Below are 21215 nucleotides of genomic sequence, written 5' to 3'. Positions count from 1 at the left end.
TGCTCAGTTTTTCAAGATGCCATTATGACCTGTGTTTGATAAATGAAACTGACCTTGAATCATTGCCATTGACCAACTCAATGAGTGGAATAGAGCATCAATACATATGCAAGTAATATAGACAGGAGACGGACATGAGAGTAAGAAAGCGATTGTATCTAAACAATGTAAATAGTGTAATATAATGAATTCAGCAAATTTCATGCCCATTGACTCATGCCATTATTTAATAAACATAGCCTTGCTTAGCACAATGATATTTAAAACACTATGTGTGTATACAATTTCAACAAATGATATTAACCAACATAATTAATTGTGTCTTCTTACACTTATCTATTGTTTTCTGGATGTTTCTCTATTTTTTAAATTGAGAAGCGACTTTTATTTCTATAGCGTGCATATATTTGTATATATACGCTATCTACTTTATTATTTCAGGTCTTAAAATGAAAACATTGGAGAGCTCTTGGATTGCATTATGTCATGGAGTATGTTACCCGTGTTTACACAATACCCACCTTGAGCCGCCAGATGGCGCGACTTCTCACGTTGATGCCTCCAGCAGAGAGCAGTGCGTGGTTGGATGTGAGCGCCACCGACCTGTCTCTACTTCCAGATCGAAGATGGCGGTCTCGGTGTTCCCCGGCGTGCGGCTCCTCTCCATCGGAGACGCGAATGGAGACATACAGCGACACTCAGAGCAGCAGCCCCTGCGGCTAGAAGTGAAGAGCACACACGATGCCGCTCTCATCAATCTCTCCAATGGTGAGTTGACCTTTTCCCGCAGCTGCTCGGATGTTCGGCCTGTCCCAACTGCCAGTGCTAATGCTATGCAGTGCTAATGCTCGCGGCTAATCCGGCCATACGTAGCGTTAGCCACCAAGAAGCTACCGCCCCCCCTCCTGCTACCTATCACGAGGGAGCCCTGAATGCTCCGAAAATGTTCCTCGTCCGACGGGCTCTTGCTCTCTGTAAACCTTAAGCTCTGAGCTCGCACACAAGCCCAACGCGTTGGAGACCTCGACAGAAAGTAGCGCATATAGCGTGACGTTAGCTCAATGGGTCCCATCAGCACGCAGGGCAGCTGAGTTGTGTGTAGTTGAATGCTAGCTAAACAATGCCACTAGCCCGGGTTCGGCAATGATGAGCTAACGGGCACCCGAACCGCTAGCATCTAACGTCTCGTGCCCTTGATGTCTCACGATGGTTTTTATTTCGCCACGCGGCTCATGAATCCAACACATCCCGGGTTGTGCTTCAAGAGACCCGGGTGACGTTATTTGGTTCTGCTTATGAATTAGCTTGTTTGGACCAGAGGGCATCGCTCGGTACCCCGCCGCCGTGCATCGCGGTACAGTCGGCTGCCGCTGACCGCCTTAATTTGCCGCTTGCCTTCCATAATAGAGTCGTAAACACACAAACTTACGAAAGCGTTGACTTGTGTTAGTTTGTTTTGTGACGCCTAAAGCGGTCTTTGCGTTTTGAGTGGCGGGGAGAGACCGGGCCCTCATTACTTATGCATTCATCTTTGTTCTCATTGGAACAATAGCCGGGGACCCCGCCGCCTACTTTCCCCTCCTGCGTGGAGAGACCGCATCAGGGACGCTCCATCCCTCCGCAGCGCGGGTCATTCAATGGGACGTCCCGCTAAAAAGAAACAGCTGCGCCCCCCCCCCCCTCTCTGCTGTAAATGTCGACGTTAAAGAAAAGCCCACCGACCTTCATTTGTAGACCTTTTGAGAAACTCCGCGTCGGGTTTGTATAGCACAGAGAGAAGTACCTCCCACAGCACACGTTAGCAGAAAACTGAAAGTACTGGGATTCAAAAGGATGCAGAAGATGGGCAAACACACTGCTGTGTTTCGCCAAATAAAGTCACCGAGTGTGTCTGTTACTTTCATCTGTCATCTGTTCCATTTCTTGACAAGATAATGCATCACCAAAAAACAATACCTGAAACTTCTAAAAGTAATTCAGCACGCCACTGAAAATAGGATAAGATCAAGCTGATTGATTTGTGGGGACATTTGAAATGACATAAAGATGCACTCTGCAGACATGTTAAGTTGGTAATTCTTTCCCCCTTTTGTATCGTAACTAAAAATGGCGATCGCTAAAATGTTCAATACTACTAGTAACGTATCATAACCTCCTGTGTGCTTAAACAAGAAATTTAATAACATCCGGCCTGTAGCTTTTTGCATCAGCCGTAACACAGTCGTATCTTCTATAATGTCTATTATAGAAAGTCACTCAAACTTAATATTTGTATTTATGTTGAAGTGTTTTTACACATCGTCCAAGCGTTGGAGTTCCCCATCATATGTGAGAAACTATAGCATGAAGTCAGGAGCAGTTTGTGTCTCCAGAGGGAACTCTGATGAATATCCTTTTAGGTGATGTCACTTGAGTCAACGTCAGTCGGGCCCGAAGGCTACAAGTTTAAAAAGTATTAAACAAATCTTAAATAATCTGGAGGTGGGCAGCAGAAGTGAGCTTATCAGACCTCCGCAGCCTCGTTGGTCATCTCGTTTGCAAGCGTGTCATATCAAAATCTCTGACCCAACTGTTGAGATGCATTGTGAGTAAGATAGGCAAAGATGGGGGGAAATCTGCGCAGGCTATTGCCGGTTCCGATGCATCAATTTTGGTCTCTTTTTCTTTTCAAATTGCGAGTTTTACACATGAGTCTCCCTTGATCAGGTGTTATAAGAGGACCAGTTTAGAGGGATGAGGGATGAGGATAATGTTCTAGGTGCAGGACATTTTGTTCAGGTTAACAACAAATAAGATTGAATAGAACTTATTTTTTTTCCCTGGGGGACATTACTGCGGCACTGGATTGGTGCGATATTGTAAGATCTCACACAAAAATCCACTCTCTCAGGCTTCAAGCACTGTCCAAGCTACGAGTAAGCGTCTTGTGAGGAGCAGGCTGCTCGTGTGTGTGTGTGTGTGTGTGTGTGTGTGTGTGTGTGTGTGTGTGTGTGTGTGTGTGTGTGTGTGTGTGTGTGTGTGTGTGTGTGTGTGTGTGTGTGTGTGTGTGTGTCACAGAGGCGATAACATCAGTTGTATCAGAGCTGGAGAATATCTCTTCTTTGAAAGGAGAGAAAAAGAAAATAAGTCTTTGTTCTACCAATTTTATATATATATACATATATTTTATTCTGTCTAACAAACCATCTGGTGTATCTCGATAGTGTGAAGAGAGCAAATATGAATCGTCCAAATTACCTAAATACAAATAAATGTTATCGGTAAGGTGCAAAAAACGAATGCTGAAAATGTAAGTGTCGTAAATATAGACTTGTTAATGGTGAGCTGGAAATCCCAAATGTACAAAGTAAAACGTTAACTCTAAGTATCATGAATAAATAGCGTGGTAATTAAAGCTCACATAGAATAATTCATTTCCTATTCATTGAAACAGTTTTCAAAGTCACCACTGGTTCCTGCATTGTAGTCCTGTGAAAACTAATCTGGGGAGTAATTTAACACGTACGGCAGCTGATTATTTTGTGTGAGAGAGTCGTGCCACTAAGCTGAAGTGTGAAGATCTGTAAAAACGGTGCAGTGAGCCAACATCCCAGCCTTATTATACCTGCCATAAATCTGCAGTTTGAGAGTTTTTTGGGGAAATAGAAAAAGAGGAGGGAGTTGTCAGAGGATGGACATCAAAAACAAAATGACAGCAGATGGTACAGTTGTACGTATATCTGCTAACTCTCTGAGGTTTCATTGAGTCACAACATGATGGCTTGATTTAGTAAACCAGATTATACGGTTTTATAAACTGTCGTTTTTGGTGATGAACATACAGTTGTTTAAAAGATGTTATAGTTGATGATAAATATTTTTAGTTAATTACCTTTTTATTACAAATATTAATAATCCTGAAACGTGATATGTTCAAAAACAAAGGAAGTGCAGTGAAGGCGATCTCCAAACTAACTCATGAGGTCAGGGTTCGCTGCATTGCAGAAGTGAAAGGAGTGTTTTCATCTGAACCGGATCTCCTGTCTATTTCTATCCTGCGTAGTCATTGAAGAGCGAGCCGACAGATTTTACACACAGGTCGGATGAATTCCCACAGTTAGTTCCACTCGACATGTGAAAGCGGTTGCAGAATGTTTTTTCCCTGGAGGGCCTTTGTTTTACACCAGGAATAACCCAGGTTATGTACAATTTTATGGGAATAATAATAGTTTAAAAATATCTATTTTATTAGCGGTCGTGAGGTTTGCATTGAGAAACCACTCCCTTTGTCCTTCGCTTCTTTGCACAGCTTTATTGGTGCCAGTGTTTGTTAAGGGATCTTGCCTCGTGACTGTGATGCAGGAAGGTGTTTGTTCCTCAGATGGAGTTCTTCCAACTCATTTCTGGGTCCTGCTTGATGAGATCAAATATGTGTTTCAGCAACATGAGCACCATTAACGCCCCGATCCTCAAAAATACATCGCCCGCCGGGGTACATTGTCCCAAATCCCCGGTTTGTGTTGAGTTGGAGGTTTTTCTCTCTGGTACCAGGTGTCCTGTCACACGTTAAACCGTGTAAGTGGTCCATTTGGCTCCTTTTCCAGACGACGCGTCTCTCAATCTGAAATGCTGCACTTAATCCCTCAGTCGGCGCTGGATTAGCCCAGGCTGCTTTGTATCGGGCCTGCTGCTCCACTCCAAGGTTTATAGAGATGCATCGGCACGGGGCGTCATACAGGAGGAATTCTGCGACAATTTTTTCCCCCCAGTTTTATTTCAAGACCACAATATCCCATCAGATGTTCCGTTCTATCTCTGGAGTCGTGTGCTTCTACATCAGTGCAGTGCATTATTTAGGTCATCTTTATTAAGCCGGTCATAGACTCACAAGCTTTAGTAGCTCTCGCAGTTTCCTATCAAGTGAAAGTGGATGTAAAAACTCTTCATTTTGTTTTTTTTAAGCAGTGGGATCTCTGAGCGATCTCACACACACAGCACAGGCTTTGTCTAAGAAAAAGACGAGTTTCCACTGTGGCGAATGAAAATGGAAACACGCATCACAATCACATTTTATTTGATGTCGTCAAGCACTATTTAGAACACGCCAGTGAGCCGCATAGTGTTCACTAGGTGACGTGTTCCTACATCACCATAAACACACACACACACACACACACACACACACACACACACTGTAGTTAATTTTGTCTCAATCCCACACACACATTGTCCCGCTGCCACAAATACTCAGTAAAGCACAAAATGTGGCTTAATCTGCTGCTGAAAATAGTCCCCAACAAACACCATTTCCTCCTGTTTGATTTAAAAACTACAGCAACCAGCTGTAGGGCATTTCAAAAAACATCTCTAGCCTTGTGTTTCGGTCACGCGCATTCTGTCTCTTATAGACGCATTGTAGAAAATACATAAATGTACTTTATTGTAAAGGCACTTTAAAGAAAGGACCAAATATCAGCATTTGTGCAGATCCCTCCACATTGTGCGGGAGATAAAGAGGCTGGGGGGGATTTTATTCAGCTCGCCCACACAGGAGCTGGTCCGGTTCAATCTGAAATGGAAATGTGTCACGCAGTTAGTCTCCGCTTTAGATATCTAAATAAGAATTGAGGCATTTTCTTTAAACTAAACGTGCAGGTTGTCAAATCAGTGCCGAAGTGACTCAGCCTTGTCCGGTTCATCTTCAGTGCTCTGTGTTACTCAAGCAGTCGAATATCCTCTTCAGAGAGACCTCATTGAGTTTCAGACTGTTTAAATACGAGTAAAGTTCCAGCAGTATTCGGCAGACAAGGTCTTTTCTCTTTTGTCTCTAAATTTCCGTAGCTGTAGGCAAGCATCTCTCATATTGTCCTAACTTTTTCTGTTCTTTTTCTGTCCAGGAGAGGAGGCGAGTGTGTTCAAGTGTTCGGTTTCCAGGGAGACCGAGTGCAGCCGCGTAGGGAAGCAGTCATTCATCATCACACTGGGCTGCAACAGCGTCCTGCTGCAGTTCTCCTCACCTGCAGGTAAACACAAGCACCCCAATGAGCCCAACGCGCTGAACATAATATTTGGTTAAAAATACTGCCATTAAATAAGTAATATGTCCGTGTTATAAACCCCACATTGGGCTCACACTATTTAGCCAACGCAAAAAAAGACACAAACTATAGCTAACAATGCCGCTAAGATTTTTACGAAAAAATGAAAATTGCTGTGCACCTCATTCAGCTGTCATGTTACGAATATCAAACTAACGGACTAGTCATGTCTCTTCTATATTAACAAGCTGAGCAGAAAGCATTGTTTTTGAGCTTCCATTGTTTTCTTTGCATTGGTAACATGGCTAATGTCTGCGTTAGCTTTCGTTAGCTAGCGCTAGCCCACTTTCATGTTACTAACATAGAAAACTGAATATAGCTTGTCACTTTTCCTCCAGCAAAATTGCTAAGTTGAACATCTGCACTGCGAGCCATGGCACAGATGCTTTATTAAAACTTGAGCTAGTCAGTCAGCGACTTGCCTACCTCATTTAGCTAACGTTAAATCGTGCCGGTGGTCTTTCCTTTAACATAGTTTATGTATCCTTTTTGTTTGGATATTTTTTTGTGTATCTGTAAAGACTTATCTGCTTGATTGTTTCAACACTTAGCTCCTCAGACTGTACCGGGGAGATTCCTCCCGCCCTCAGCGTGACGTAGCCGCCGCTGTGTGAATGTGGTGAATCGGTTTAGTTTTCTCTGTTTATGACCTTTTGAGAGAGCCAACATGTTGGTTATGTAAGCAGTAAGTCTTCGCTTCCCACACACTGGGTACACTTAGCAAGTGCTACTGTAGAATATGTGTGACTAGTAACGGAGACACTCCAGATATAAAGAGTTTGAATACTTTATTTTCTTTCTGTCTGCAAGAGGCAATATGCGTTAATAAATGTTTGAACTGTGGATTTATCTGCTTCAACATGAGGTGCCAATGTTAGTATGTTCTGTTAAGTAGCTTACTACTTGCAGTAGCATGTGTAACTTCATTAGTTTGTAGGGTTATAGGTTGTATCAAAAGAGAACATTTCCACTGCTTTATTTCCTCTCTCACTGGTCCTGCATGCTATCCGGTGTCAACGCTAGGTGATTTGTCCCGCTCTTAATTGGATTTGGGGAAATTTACATTCCATCAGCATCACCTCAGACGCTGTCTCCAATTCAACCCCATCTTAAAATCCTTTTCTCTTTGAAAATACAAACATAAAAGTGTACGAAGGTCGGCGGCAGACTTAAAGCTAAAGTAATGAAACAAAACCAGTTCTCAATATCCCTGACTGAGTAGATGAGCGGGCAGTCATCAGTATCTCAAACGGAGCATTAAAAAACATGCCACACACAAATAAACAGAGGTAACCTCCGCTTGTGTTCTGTTACTTCTATAACCCGACTCGCACATGAATAATATCTGAAACTCTATACCAAAACGTTTGGCTTCGTGAAGAGGAAGCGAAGTGACCTTTGCACGCACAAGTTCAAACATGAATTCAGCATAACTGCTGTTCCCGCGTTGTTTGTATGCTGTTATGTAATGTATGTTCCAGTGTAAAGTCTGTAATTGTTCGTGTGTGTGTGTGTGTGTGTGTGTGTGCTTCTGTTCTGCTGCAGACTTTCAGTCCTTTTATAACCTCCTGAAGAACAGTCGTGGGCACGTCAATGAGCGCTCAGTCTTCAGTGACAGAACAGAGGACTCCTCTGCTGTACAGTACTTCCAGGTGAGAGGCTCTTGAAAAGGCTGTTGGCGTGATGGAAGTATATACGTCACACTTCCACATGACAATGTGTGCAGTCTACTCATTGGTTGGATTGAAGAGGTTTAAACTGTAATCTGTCAGTCTATATTCAATTCAATTAATTTAGTAAAGCCCAAAATCACAAACTATCCTCAGAGGGCTTTACAATCTGTACACATGCGATGTCCTCTCTGCCCCGGGACCTGATATTGATTCAGGAAAAACTCCCCCAAAAATACCATTTCACAGCGAGAAAGGGAAGAAACCTTTCGGGAGATCAACAGAGGAGGATCCTTGTTATATTGTGTTCAGCTGCTATTGAATAGTGCTAACTTTAGTCGAGCCTTCATTGTCTACCTTGGCTTTCTAGGTTTGAACTGGTGGGAATGTTTGGGCTTGTCATAGACTATATTGTTGGAAACACTGAAACAGGAACTGGATACATTTTGATGCTAAGCTTTCACTTCTTTGTGCCAATGGCAGGGGATTTCTTTTAATCTCATCTAACAGTTGCTCAAAAGGATCTTTGTCTCTTTCTGCCTTTTTTTATTTGTCAGTCTAGCTAAGCGTTTGCACAGCGTTTAGCTTTCATGTACAAAACGTGACTCATTTTGCAAACATTTTGTACAAAAAAAAAATACTTAAACATACAATCTACACAACTACAAAACGCGCCTCAGACTTGGTGATTGGTGCCTATCCATAAACATGCACGAGTAAAAGATTTCATCAAACATTTAAAATATGAGTATTTACAATATGACAAACCGACAAATGAAGAGTATTTTTTAAAACGAGTATGTTATTGAAGCGTCACATGTGCATTTAACTGTGAATTGTTGTCCTGCGGTTGTAAGTGTTGATCCTGTGCGGTACTTACTCTTCAACGCCATTGAGAAGGTCTTTGGTGTATGAGTTACAGTTCCCAGCTGAAGTTTGCTTCCATTGAGTCTCTGTGTGCTGCCAGATCCAGCTGTCAATCAAAAACCTAGGGAATCGGAGGATAATGTGTTTTTCTTTCCATTTAATACTTTTAAAAACATTTTTGAAAGGATTTTAATTTAAACTCCTTGGTCCTGGGTTTTGACTGCAGAATAGGATGCCTTATATTTTACTTGCCCTTGTATGTTCATACTGCTCATACGATATTGACTTCATATTGATGATAACGTTATTTTATTCTCTGCAGTTTTATGGCTACCTCTCCCAGCAACAGAACATGATGCAGGACTACGTTCGGACAGGAACTTACCAACGGGCTATTCTCCAGAACCACACCGACTTCAAGGATAAGGTAACCTTCCACAACTGTATAGATTCATCATTTAATTAGATATTGATTCAGAATTAGACGCATCTTAAAAGGCTAATTGCTGATTATTTGATCTGTCCATCTTCAGATAGAATAAAAATATGGTCAACATTAGGAGAGTCCACATTTTTTTAAACCAAAACCGTGAGCAAAAAGCCTAAGGAACGGATCAAACAGCGTATTTGTTCTCACACTGGCTGCAAATGTCATAACTGTAATAACTGAGCGGTACTTCCCAAGAGCCTTCCATTAACTGATGATGTAAGTGGGGTCACAAGATACTTCAAAGCAGCTCCATCCTGCTTCTATTTGATTTTGGAAAACGTACATTTAAGCAGCCAACGTTACCAGAGATGGCATCATGTTTGCTAATCGCATCACTTAGTCCTCATCCTAAAACAAACAAGTACATAAAAACTCACTTCCAGTTTGTTAAAATGATGTCACATTTTTCCTTATCCTGCTAATACTAGAAATGCCTCGCTCCATGCTGCAACACGAGATATCCTGTTGGGTACTTGTATGTACATTATGTGTGGAAGTTCTATCATGGACTTGAATTTAGGTATGCTGCATTAATAGTTTTACTTCAGATAGTAGATTTTGCACAGGCCTCCTTCTGCCACTGCCGATACCGACATTATCAGTTCAACAGAGAAAGGGAGAAAAGTAAAGCCAAATGCCAAAAGACTGATCCAAGTCGCCGGTCGGCAACATCAGTGAAACACACTTCCTGTTTGGACATAACCCTCCATGATGTAAAGTAGAGCATAGTTTTAATTAACGGAGGTATTTTTCTGGCCGTATCGTTAGTCGTGTTGTAAGTTAGTGTGAAGTCGTACAGAGGTAGAGGTCATGTCACATTGGCACAATGTGCCATGAATTAATCCTGTTCTTATTCCTCACAGGTGGTGCTGGATGTTGGCTGTGGCTCAGGGATCCTCTCCTTCTTTGCAGCCCAAGCTGGAGCCAGGAAGGTCTACGCTGTGGAGGCCAGCACCATGGCACAGCACGCTGAGGTACACACACACACACACACACTGAATAATGCTGATATCAGGACCATAAGGTGTGTTTTTGAAGGACCTGATTTGATGTGTCGTCTCTAGTCTGAGAGGGATTTCAGATCCTTGCATCAAGTTGTGCTCTGCCTCTCAGGTGCTGGTGAACAGTAACCGTCTGGGTGAGCGTGTGGTCGTCATCCCGGGGAAAGTGGAGGAGGTGACGCTCCCCGAGCAGGTTGACATCATCATCTCAGAGCCCATGGGCTACATGTTGTTCAATGAGCGCATGCTGGAGAGCTACCTGCATGCCAAGAAGTTCCTCAAACCCAATGGTGAGCAATTTTGGGGGCACAGGAGCAACGCACACATGGAAATATGTGGGAAATGGTAGGATGGAGGGTGAAGGAGCGGCTCGTAAAGTAGCAGCAGAAACAACCTTTGGGAAGCACTGCCATTCTGCCAGCTGTTTCAGTTATCGTTTTATGGTTAACATGATAAAACCACACTGAGTACACACACTTATTTGCAAGTCTACAGTGAAAATACACAAATATTTGCACAAATACAAAGAGAGTTCACATGAGTATATATCTGAGGCCACAGTGAATACACACAAATGTATATCTACGGCCACAGTGAGTATATTCAAGGCCAAAGCGAGTACACACAAATATATATTCAAGGCCACAGTGAGTACACACAAGTATACGAGGCCTTGGTTAATGTTTCCAGATGGTTTCGTGTCAGTGGAGAACATGTGCTGACAGTACATTAGTCTTGTTTTTGAGCGGCCGGCTCTGTGCCCGTGTGTTTCAGGTAAAATGTTCCCCACCCTGGGTGACGTCCACTTGGCCCCCTTCACAGACGAGCAGCTCTACATGGAGCAGTTCACCAAGGCCAACTTCTGGTGAGGAGGGAAAGAGGGGCCACAGTTTAAGTGCAGAACAACATTTCAAAAAACTTTCTAAAGCCACGTTTCCTCCAAGTAGTTTAGTTCATTTCACATTAAAACGGTTATTTTGGAGTTTCTATTGATAAATGTTGTGGAAGGAACTTGGAACAGTGTTTTGTACCGCCTCGGTTACGTTTCCAAGCGAGCCGGGCCAAGGTGGAGTTAAAACACTGCATATGGTTGAAGATGTCATTGTCAATATTTATATTACGATTAGTGGGATCAATCAAAAACGACACGTAACAATTCACCCTCCCATTTAAACCAAAGGGGAACGGCTCGTACGCTACATTTAAGGAAATGGACGGCTCTGATATTAAGTGCATGCAGTCTCTGCCACTGGACTGCGGGATATGCTTGAAACCTCTAAGACTGCCGAATGGAAACTGTCGTAAATGAAAACCAAACAGTCAGTTGCGATCGCCAAATGTTATTATTAAATCAACTTTAATGCGGCATGCGCTGCAACTCACAAAAACAACATGCGTAACAACCGATTAACCCCTCCCAAAGTATCATTCGATCTCCGGCTCCCTGACAATCCGGTTAATCAGGATCCTCAGCAGAGCAGTCGCCGGTAGACCACGCCTTCCTGAGTCCCTTGGTACTGGAATTAAGAAAAAAACAAAAACAAGGTTGTTTAAAATGACCAGATACGTCCGTCTATGTGTAACCTCAGACGTAACCTCTTGTCAATAAGGTAGTGATACGTTACCCCAAAAATGAAACTTAAAAGTCTGTTTCAACTCTGTGTTCTGGATTAAAATCAAAGCTGAGTAAACTGAGATCGCCAGAAAAGCTCTAAAAACCCTGCTTCCATTTCTAACATCCTGTCTTTGTGAAGCGGGGTTAAATTAAGTTACAGAGTGCACATAAAGGTTTACGTTACAGAGTCAGTAGTCGGGACATAACCAACACACGTTGGTTGTCGTTGTCAGCCCGAGATAGGAGCGGATCGCAGCAGAGAAACAAGCTCAGGGCTCCCACCAATTCGGTGTAATGGTGAGTTGTATCTTCATGCACGTTTATAATGGAAAAAAGGTGGAGGACCGCTGCACTAAATGAGAACTGCTTCGCTCGTCTGCACGCTCTTCAGACCCCTGTCACATTTTATACACAAACAAATAAAAGTAACAACAATAAAAGATCCTATTTTAAACCGTTGTTTATCCTTCAGGCCACCAATAATCTTACCAGTACGGCACTTTAAGTACACAAAGTAAAATGAGCAAACATGTTGACCCTTTACTGGTGCTGTACACAGACACAGACGATCATTACAACTTGACTTCCTCTTTTGGCCCTCAGGTACCAGCCCTCCTTCCATGGTGTAGACCTCTCTGCCCTGCGGGGAGCAGCAGTGGACGAGTATTTCCGCCAGCCAATTGTGGTATGTCACACACACACAACACACAACACACACACACTCACAGGTTTTTGACACAGGTTGTGGGACAGTGTTGGATTTGAGTTGCGTGGATCTAGAGTTGTTTTCCTTCACAGGACACATTTGATATCCGTATTCTGATGGCCAAGTCGGTCAAATACACAGTCAACTTCCTGGAGGCCAAAGAAGATGATCTATACAGGTGTGTGCGTGTTTGTGTGTAAAAATACTTGCGTGTGTAAAATCTGTTTGCAGCTAAACTTAATGAGTCTCTTTCTGCCATTTTCTTTGGGTCCCAGGATAGAGATTCCATTTAAGTTCCACATGATGCACTCAGGCCTGGTGCACGGCCTGGCCTTCTGGTTTGATGTGGCGTTCGTGGGATCATCGTGAGTTGACTAGTCACGGATATACACACACACACACACCTCTGGATTGGCTTGAAATGTAAAGAATCTCAGTCCCACACACTTGTCTTGACCGTGCGCCGCATCTCTGCAGGATGACAGTATGGCTGTCCACAGCACCCACAGAGCCTCTCACCCACTGGTACCAGGTGCGCTGTCTGCTGCAGTCCCCCCTCTTCACCAAGGCTGGGGACACGCTGTCCGGCACCGCCATGCTGTTGGCCAACAAGAGGTGGGGCGCTTCTAAACGTAGTGATCTGCAGCATGTCGCTCCACCTCTTAATAATCGAGATAACTGGTTCAACTCACCTTTCAAGACCAGGAGATGCGGGGAAAGCAGTGGCGCTCTGTGTACTCTAGCCCTAGAGGGCGTAAAGGCCAGACAGACTAAACTAGGTGAACAAAGATTAATGCATGATGGGAAAGCGGCAGGACAAACTGACGGCTCCTTTCATCATCTGAACTAATTACTAGAGGGGTACAGACACAAACATTACAGGAATAGCTGGACTGTAGTGATTATCTCCTGAGTTTACAGTCAATAGTGATGCAGAAACTCTTTGTTATACTTGGTTGGTATGTTTTTATTAAGAAAGTAATTCGCCAACCCATGTAAAAACCTCACAATGCATGAGTTATTTCTCGAATGTTTAACGCAACACTGTCAGCTCCTTGTCCATCAGACAAGACATGCAGACAGGGAGGAAAATAAATGAGTCAACTGTTACTTTAACTTCCAAATAATTCCAGCCACTTCACCATCCGTATATGAAATAAATGTACTTTTGAAATATGCACAGACAAGAGTGGCATTTAACAACTCGGACCAGTCATAAGCCGCAGAGCAGCGCATTGTAAATTAATATAAAGCAATCCATCAAACCCCCCCACAAGATGTTCTCTTGCTAGTGGTTAAATGAGTGTTTAATACCAGGTTTATTAAAACCAGGTTGATCAAAACCAGCGTATGCAAAAGTAGCCAACAGAAGTGATGTCATAAACGCAGACTGACTTGTGGGGATAAACCTTTCACTTTCCTCTTTCAAAGAACAGAAATCGGCTGTGGCTTTGTGGTTACTGTACAGACGCGAGCGTGATGGTCATCTCCTCATCTAACGCTCTCACTTGTCTCTCAACAGACAAAGCTACGACATCAGTATTGTGGCGCAGGTGGACCAGACAGGATCAAAGTCCAGCAACCTTCTGGACTTGAAGAACCCCTTTTTCAGGTGAGTTGGTCTCTCGACTGCAGCAACACACTGGGATCCGGATGGCACCGTTTGACATGTAAGACGGGGAGTACTGTCCGCCTCTCCCATGTTAAACGTGTGTGTGTCTGTATTCGCAGGTACACAGGCACCACCCCCAACCCCCCTCCTGGCTCACACTACACCTCCCCGTCCGAGAACATGTGGAGCACGGGCACGTCCTACAGCATGAATCAGGGGATGGCTGTATCAGGTGAACACACATAAACACTGGTAGATGAGAGCAATCCTCCATGTGTTTATAAGAGGCTCCCCGGCTTCACATTTTCAAACACATCTGTGGCGTTTAATTGGTCTAAAAGCCTGCCCACTTAAAAACCATGCGTGATACGAGCGCACAGAACAGTATCCAAACGTAAAAGCCTCCTGGGGAGGGTGGGGGGGTGTGTGTGTACAAATATGTGTGTGTGTTTATATATAAAATATAAGAGTGTGTTATTATGTATGTGCACATATGTATGAGCATTGGAAAGCTGGGAGACATCAGGTAAGGTTGGAAGGTTGATATATGTACATACATATATAATGTGTGTGTGTACAAGTGCACGTGTGTGTGTGTGTATATAATATATATATGTGTGTGTGTGTGTGCGTTTGTCTGTGTATATAGATATATACAGTGTGTGTGTGTGTGTGTGTGTGTGTGTGTGTGTGTGTGTGTGTGTGTGTGTGAACAGTATATGGATATGTGTGCACATATGTATGAGCATTTGAAAGGTGGGAGACATCCGGTGAGGGTTCAGCAGGGTCTCGTTAAAGCCTGGCTGCCCGTGAAGGTGCTTCTCCGCTCACTGCTCTCGTACTTTTGTGCACGGATGTTGACACTAATTAAAACCAACAAATATGCAAATTAAAGCGCGGCCTGCCAAGTTTAGAATCTGATAATGTCATATAAAGAGCAGCAAAGGACTTTACAGTTAGTTCCTCTTTACTGGGGTAAAAGTTAATGTATATTTTTCCAAATGGGTAACTTAGACACTGGTAAACAACAGCAACATTAACTAGCTGGCGCACGCGGCCGGCTGTCTGTCAACAAAGCCAGATCGCAACAGACACAGAGGGAGAGACGTCGTTTAATATCCTTCACACAGCGAACAGTTGCTTTTTAATGAATTTAATCTCTCAGATCTGAACTGATGAGCGCGGTCACCTTGAGACAAGCGGTGGATTGTATTGTAATCCACGAGGTTTTCTCCCACGCAAGAGCCCCAAAACTACTCAACCTGATTTGAGGAAATGTATAAATGAATTGATTGACTGACTGAGAATAATATCCAATATTTACAGCGTGCTTTATTCTCATGACTTAACAACCCATGACCTAGAGCGCCCCATAACTTGACCTCGGCTTTAGGTTCTGCCTTGTTTTCCCAAACGAGAGCCTTCTTGTAAATGCATGATTAACAAAAAGCTCCGTCATAACCTTCATGTGCCGTTATGTTAGTGTACTGACTGCAGACAGACGTCAATGGAAAACGTAGAACTGATTTTGATTTACTTTAACATTTTCACATAGTGACATTGAAATGTCTTTTTTCAGTCGATTGTTGGAAGAGTCTTTACGACTGACAGAATAAATCCAAACCAGAACCCCCTGGCCACAGCAGCTCCTGCTCCCGTCATCTCTGCAACACAGCGCTGTGTTTTACACAGTTTGAAACCAACGCTACCCAATCATGAAAGTTACCTCAAGGCACATTTTATTTTGTGTTGCTTTTGGCAGCCTCTGTGGGACTGAAGCGGGAGTGTTTCCACGCGCCAGACTCTCTTTACTGCAGCAGGGTCTGCCGGTCTGCCCCTCCCCAAATGCAAAACGCAAGGTGTTTCGGATCAGAACATCTTTAACGGTGCATTTGCGTCCTGCTTTATTAATACCCACCTTTGCCACATCCCATCCCTCCGATGGTAACTGGCGCCTGGATTTAGTAACGACGGCAGAGCAGTGCAGAAAAGCACATTCAGGAACTCTCCTTCAAGCGAAGGCCCAACCTGTGGCAATGGCTCTACCTTTTTAAAGTTCCAGGTTCATGAAACATGTGTAAGCCGCACTTGGGAGCTTCTTCATAACCGTGGCGTACACACACCAGAGCTCCCAAGACGGGAAAGCTTGGGTTTAGAAAGACAGACGTGATGGCAGACTGTGCCGAATCTCTGCTAAGAAGAGCTGCTTTGAATGAGAACGCTAAATATAATGACTTCTTTGTAGTAAGTGTTAATTTTTGTTGGCGTGTCTTTGTCTTCCCCTCCCTCCCCTCTCTTTTCTCCCTCCCCCCCTCTCTCCAGGGATGCCTGCAGCTTATGACCTCAGCACAGTCATTGGCGGCGGCCCGGCGGTGTCTCACAACAACCTCATCCCCCTCGGTACGAATCACACTCCCCCCGACTTCTCAACATCTCATGGTACTTACCCGTAGTGGGGAGCAAAGAGCAGGCCGGCTGAGAGCGGTCTGCAGCGCAGCATGAAGCTGCAGACCGGCGGTTTGAGCAGAAGTGTTCATCTACCGGTCTCCAGTCGGCTCTGCAGCACAAAAAACAATGGCTAACTAAATATTTTCTCCCCCCTGTGTTCTGTGGAAATGTGATGATGTATTTTGAGCTCGTGACAAGTGAAGCGGTTAAAACCCGTTCAGAGAGTCAGATGACTAAATGGCGTGTACGACTCAGCAGTTCACAAAATACATTTTGTGTAGCTCAGAAGTTGATAGTGGTTATAATGTGATAATTACATTTGTCTACATATAACTCTTGCAGTATGTGCTTCCTCCCTTTTTTTAACTTTTAATGACAACAAGTGCTTGTGTGACAGCGCTTGTTGGTCTTGATGGGCTGCCGCTCCTTTCTTTCCATTTCACGTTCATCAGAGACACGGTGGAGCAAACTTTAGGACACCGTACACCGGGAATATGCCCCAACGTTAAAGCGTTTTAAAGAGTAATCAATCAGATGTTCTCGTTCTAATGATGAAAGGTGTGGCCTTTGTCCTACTCCATATTGTTATTAAATCAGCCTTTTGGTGACAAAGGCTCAATAGACCCTTGTTTGGTTTGTCCCATCTGGGCTACTGTAGAAACGTGGCAGTAGAGGACACCTTGCCCATGTAGCTGTGAAGGGCTCATTCTAAGCAAACGAAAGCAAGACTTATTTTTTCAGGTCCACGTATACACTAATGAAAATGAAGTATAGTACCTTTTTAACAGCAGACCCATTTCTAGTAAAACACTAACATCATCTTTCAGTTTCTTTACTTGAGCTGGCACTGCTTTCCCTTCAACTCTGACACCTCCCACTTACAATGTATCACCTCCACTTCAACTCCTTTCAGGGCTTCAGTTTCCACATTCCATTTTAACCGCTCCAATAGTGTTTCATCTCTTCTTTTAATGTTCCCCTCAGCGTAACAAGTGTTTTTTGATGGCCTCTTCATCGTCTGACTGTCTTCAGTCACAGCTGAGCTCCTGTTGTGTTGTGTGCGGGGCTCTTAAGGTCTCCCACCGATTTTTTAAAAATTGTTTTATTGCTAAAAAATGAAGGTAAAATGTGTTGAAGCACTGCACATATCATTAACTGTGCTCTCCTCTCTCTGATTGGTCACAGTGAACACCGGAATTGTAAACCACACCCACTCCAGGATGGGCTCCATCATGAGCACAGGAATTGTCCAGGGTACGTCCAACACTTTGTTTAAATAAATAACAAAAACACCACCGTACGGAACACATCAAGTTGCCTCACAGAACTGGACCATCTCCAGTTGGAAACGCCATGCTTTACTTGTCCCCCCCCCTCCCATCCCTCCAGGAGCCACCACAGGCCAGTCGGGTCCCAGCAGCAGTGGTTCTTACTATCCCGTCACCAACCAGTTCACCATGGGGGGCGCCGCCATCTCCATGGCCTCGCCGATGGTCATCCCCAGCAACACCATGCATTATGGCAGTTAAGGCGAGGACCTCACGGAGACCTCTTCAACCGCCCCGCCCCCGCATGATAAGAGATTCCCCGCCCCCACGCCCCCCCACACCCCACCCAGCCCCGACTGACACCGACCGCAGCCAAAACCAATATACCAAAACCAGTGCTGTGCTGGCACTGCCTCCCCCTTGTTCGTCCTCCTCATCTACTTTGTTCAGTCCATCTCTACATGAACGGTCGAACGCTCTCGTATCCGTCCAGACTCTTTTGTCTTGCCGAAAGACGAAAAACCTCCTTTTCCCCTCCTTTGGATTCTTGGGACGTCACCTCGTGCACAGCTGAGATGCACAGCCGTTATTGTCTATCCCCTCCTCCCTTCAACGTGTATCTCAGTTCCTCCACTTCCCCTCCTTTATCCTTTTTTTAATGTCTTGTTGTCCTTTTTTTGGAAGTCATGATTCCCCCCCTCCCCCCTCTTCAAACCCCTTTCTACCCTGAGACTCAACTCGCTGCAAGAAACCAGCAACAATCCGTTCCTAGCGTTCCTCGATCTACACTAAAGCTTTTCCTTTGTACAGTAGGGCGCCATTATCATCATCATCATCATCATCATCATCATCAGTACTTGTCTCTATGCTGTAGGTTTCTCATATCTGATCCAGTCCTCAAGAGCCCCGTCGCACTTTTCTCAAGAGACTCTTGTTTTTTTCCCCCGCTCACCACGATATGCAGATAGTTGGTTTTAGGTGGAGATATCAGACAACGTAAGCACCCAGAAAGAGTACGGAAAATATGCATTTTCTGTGTGTGAGTCTTGGACAAACAGACTTGTTGCCCACTGAGAGGTTCCACTTTGAAGCAGTGGTGTCGATACGCACCGTGCTCGGCATGGAGACGAAGCACCGCCATCATCTCGTCCGCTGGGACTCTTTGGTTCCAATCCTCTTCGCTAAAACCTCGACACACACTCCACCTGACAGGAAGCGGGCTCCGTGCTAGCATGTTAGCGCACATCACCTCAGATGATCGGTGACCTCGTTGTTTTAAAAGCTGCACGATTTGATGTTTTTACGACGTCTAATGAAAATACCCCAAACCCATGACGTGGTTGGCCGACCTCAAAGGTAGAAGCGGGGGAAAAGCTACCGCGCTGTCTCCATCGAAAGTTAAAATACACACCTGTCTCAGCCTGTATTATACAAATGTCAAAGTGAAAGTCTACAGAGCACTATGCACCGTCCAAACTGAACAAAAAGTGGGGGAATTCTTTTAATCTGCTCGTAAAACCAATTAATAAAAGGGGCTTGTTGGACGGTGTGTTTTCGACAGAGCTCTTCAATTGAATGAGTCTTTTCGTGCGAATGTGGGCGTCGATGGCGAACCAGCACCTTAGGATGCGCACGGTTCAGAGCCGTCACAGATTGTCGCTCTGGCGGTATGTTTGAGGCTTCGGGGAGGTCGTATTGCGTTTTTTTAAAAGGGAAAGGTGTGCATAGCCGTCTGAAAGACCACACCTAGAGCTCTCGAGTCGTTGTCGCCGTTACTTCCGGCACACTGAAGAGCGCCAGTCGTGAGAGCTTGAGAGAGAATTTCAACACAGAGGGTTGGACAGTTGGGCCTTAGGTCGAACTCAAGCTGTAAAGCTGCTGCTCCCATTGCAAAGGTCTCCACCCCAAACACCTACTTTTGTGTTGTTTTTTTAATCTGAGTGGACATATCAGCAGTCATTTGTCGAGCCAGATTGCTCCAGCACAGTTGGGAGTGTGGAAGGAGATTCTGAGAAGGAACCGGTGAGCACCGATGATCCCCAGGTGGCAGCCAGCCGGCTGCCGGATGAATGAAGCCGCGCTGCATTGGCAGCTTCCCAGTTTACATCCCCTCCCTCCTGCTTCTGCTCCCCAACCTCCTTCGGGATGAAGAGACTTCAACCTCGAGGCGTGGGGGCCGGGGGCCAGTCCTGTGTGGCCCCCACCTCTTCCTCCTCGTCTGTTCACCACGTCTGACCTCTGACATATCACGCCCCCGACCCCCATCGCCCTTCTTTTATCAGTCACGGAGACTGACACGCGTATGCATTGCTTCCAGTGTCACAACTATCGGACTTGAGTTAGAAAAGTTTTGAAAGAGCTGGAAAAATTGTCTCTTTGTAGGATTAACCTTTTTTTTGTTTTTGTTTTTGTTTTGTTATATTTTGTTTTTTTGTTTTTTTTTTCTTTCACAAAAAACAAACGATGAAAAAAAAAAATGAAAAAAAAGAGAGCAAATTAAATGTGGTGGAGATGTTCCAAAACCATCCTGGAATCAGTTGTAGTACTTTTTAATTTGTCAAATAGACTGCGGACACACACCAGATGTACACTAACCTGTAACAGTCGTGTCCCCTTTTTGTTGTTGTCATTGAATCGTTTGTGTAGTCAAATAGTGACATTCACTTTTTTTTTTATCATGGAAAAGTGTGAGGAAGACTGTGTCCTGTTCTGTCATTTCTGTGGTCCAGTAATAGCACCTCACTCACCGTCTCCACATCAGTACACAGTAGAACAATAGGCCAGTAGATGCACGCTAGCACTCGGGCTGTGAGGGAAACTTTACATCGTGGCCAAACGGTGGAATTTCCACTTCCGGGTGCGTCAAAAGACTTTTAGTTTTATTCAAATTTTTGCTAAATCGACTTGAATATCCCTTAATTAATGTCTTAAAAGACAAATTCAGAGTAATTTTCCTTCCTTCATTCATCGTAGACCGAGTTGTGGCGGGTGTTAAAGGAAACGCTCCTGCGTTTGCTGCACCGGTCCATGGCCGTGGGAGCTCGAGGGAAGACCTGCGTAATATTATATTCAAGAGTTAATCCCTTATTAATGCACCACCAAGCAACTTTCATAGCAATGAACCAGGTGGCAACCTCCGATTCTGCAGACTGGTTTAAAAGCTGCATTCTCGCTGACATCGGGTGCCGGTGACTATGGTTGTATAGAAGTCTGAGAAAATGACTCTACTGCAATGTATTACCTCAGCAAACATGGTGAATATGAATGCTGGTCTCAATCTCTAGTTTCAAGTCTTTAATTCAGCAGACTGTCCATTTAGAGTAAAACAGATCATAAAGCAGGGTTTGCGTTAGGGCGGGGCTACTGTGATCGACAGATTGCTGCTGTTACCAGGGACATACACAATGTCATTGTCACGCTTCTGCAGAACAGATATGGTGACTTCTGTTCATTGGTAACAA

The 21215-nt window shown here is 44.3% G+C and overlaps 1 protein-coding gene across 2 annotated transcripts; it reads left to right on the top strand.

Moving 5' to 3' along the window:
- The first annotated feature begins 571 nt into the window (after window positions 1–571).
- carm1 (coactivator-associated arginine methyltransferase 1) lies at window positions 572–20287 on the top strand. Of its 2 annotated transcripts, none has more exons than XM_068578429.1 (16): window positions 572–768; window positions 5877–6002; window positions 7623–7729; window positions 8937–9041; window positions 9968–10078; window positions 10218–10395; window positions 10880–10970; window positions 12324–12405; window positions 12519–12604; window positions 12702–12791; window positions 12904–13041; window positions 13949–14038; window positions 14158–14270; window positions 16361–16438; window positions 17672–17740; window positions 17876–20287. In XM_068578429.1, the coding sequence occupies exons 1-16, from the start codon at window positions 627–629 to the stop codon at window positions 18013–18015; spliced, it is 1746 nt and encodes a 581-aa protein (XP_068434530.1). In that variant the 5' UTR covers window positions 572–626; the 3' UTR covers window positions 18016–20287. The 2 variants fall into 2 exon arrangements, with proteins under 2 accessions (XP_068434530.1, XP_068434529.1); XM_068578428.1 differs by having other exon boundaries at window positions 16361–16477.
- Window positions 20288–21215: the final 928 nt, after the last annotated feature.

The sequence above is a fragment of the Clinocottus analis genome, unplaced genomic scaffold (genome assembly GCF_023055335.1).
Source record: "Clinocottus analis isolate CAN_PGR_092001 unplaced genomic scaffold, fCliAna1.0.p SCAF_16, whole genome shotgun sequence".
Taxonomy (NCBI): Eukaryota; Metazoa; Chordata; class Actinopteri; order Perciformes; family Cottidae; genus Clinocottus; species Clinocottus analis.
Note: the sequence above shows the minus strand (reverse complement) of the source record. Positions and strands in the feature narration are given on the sequence as shown.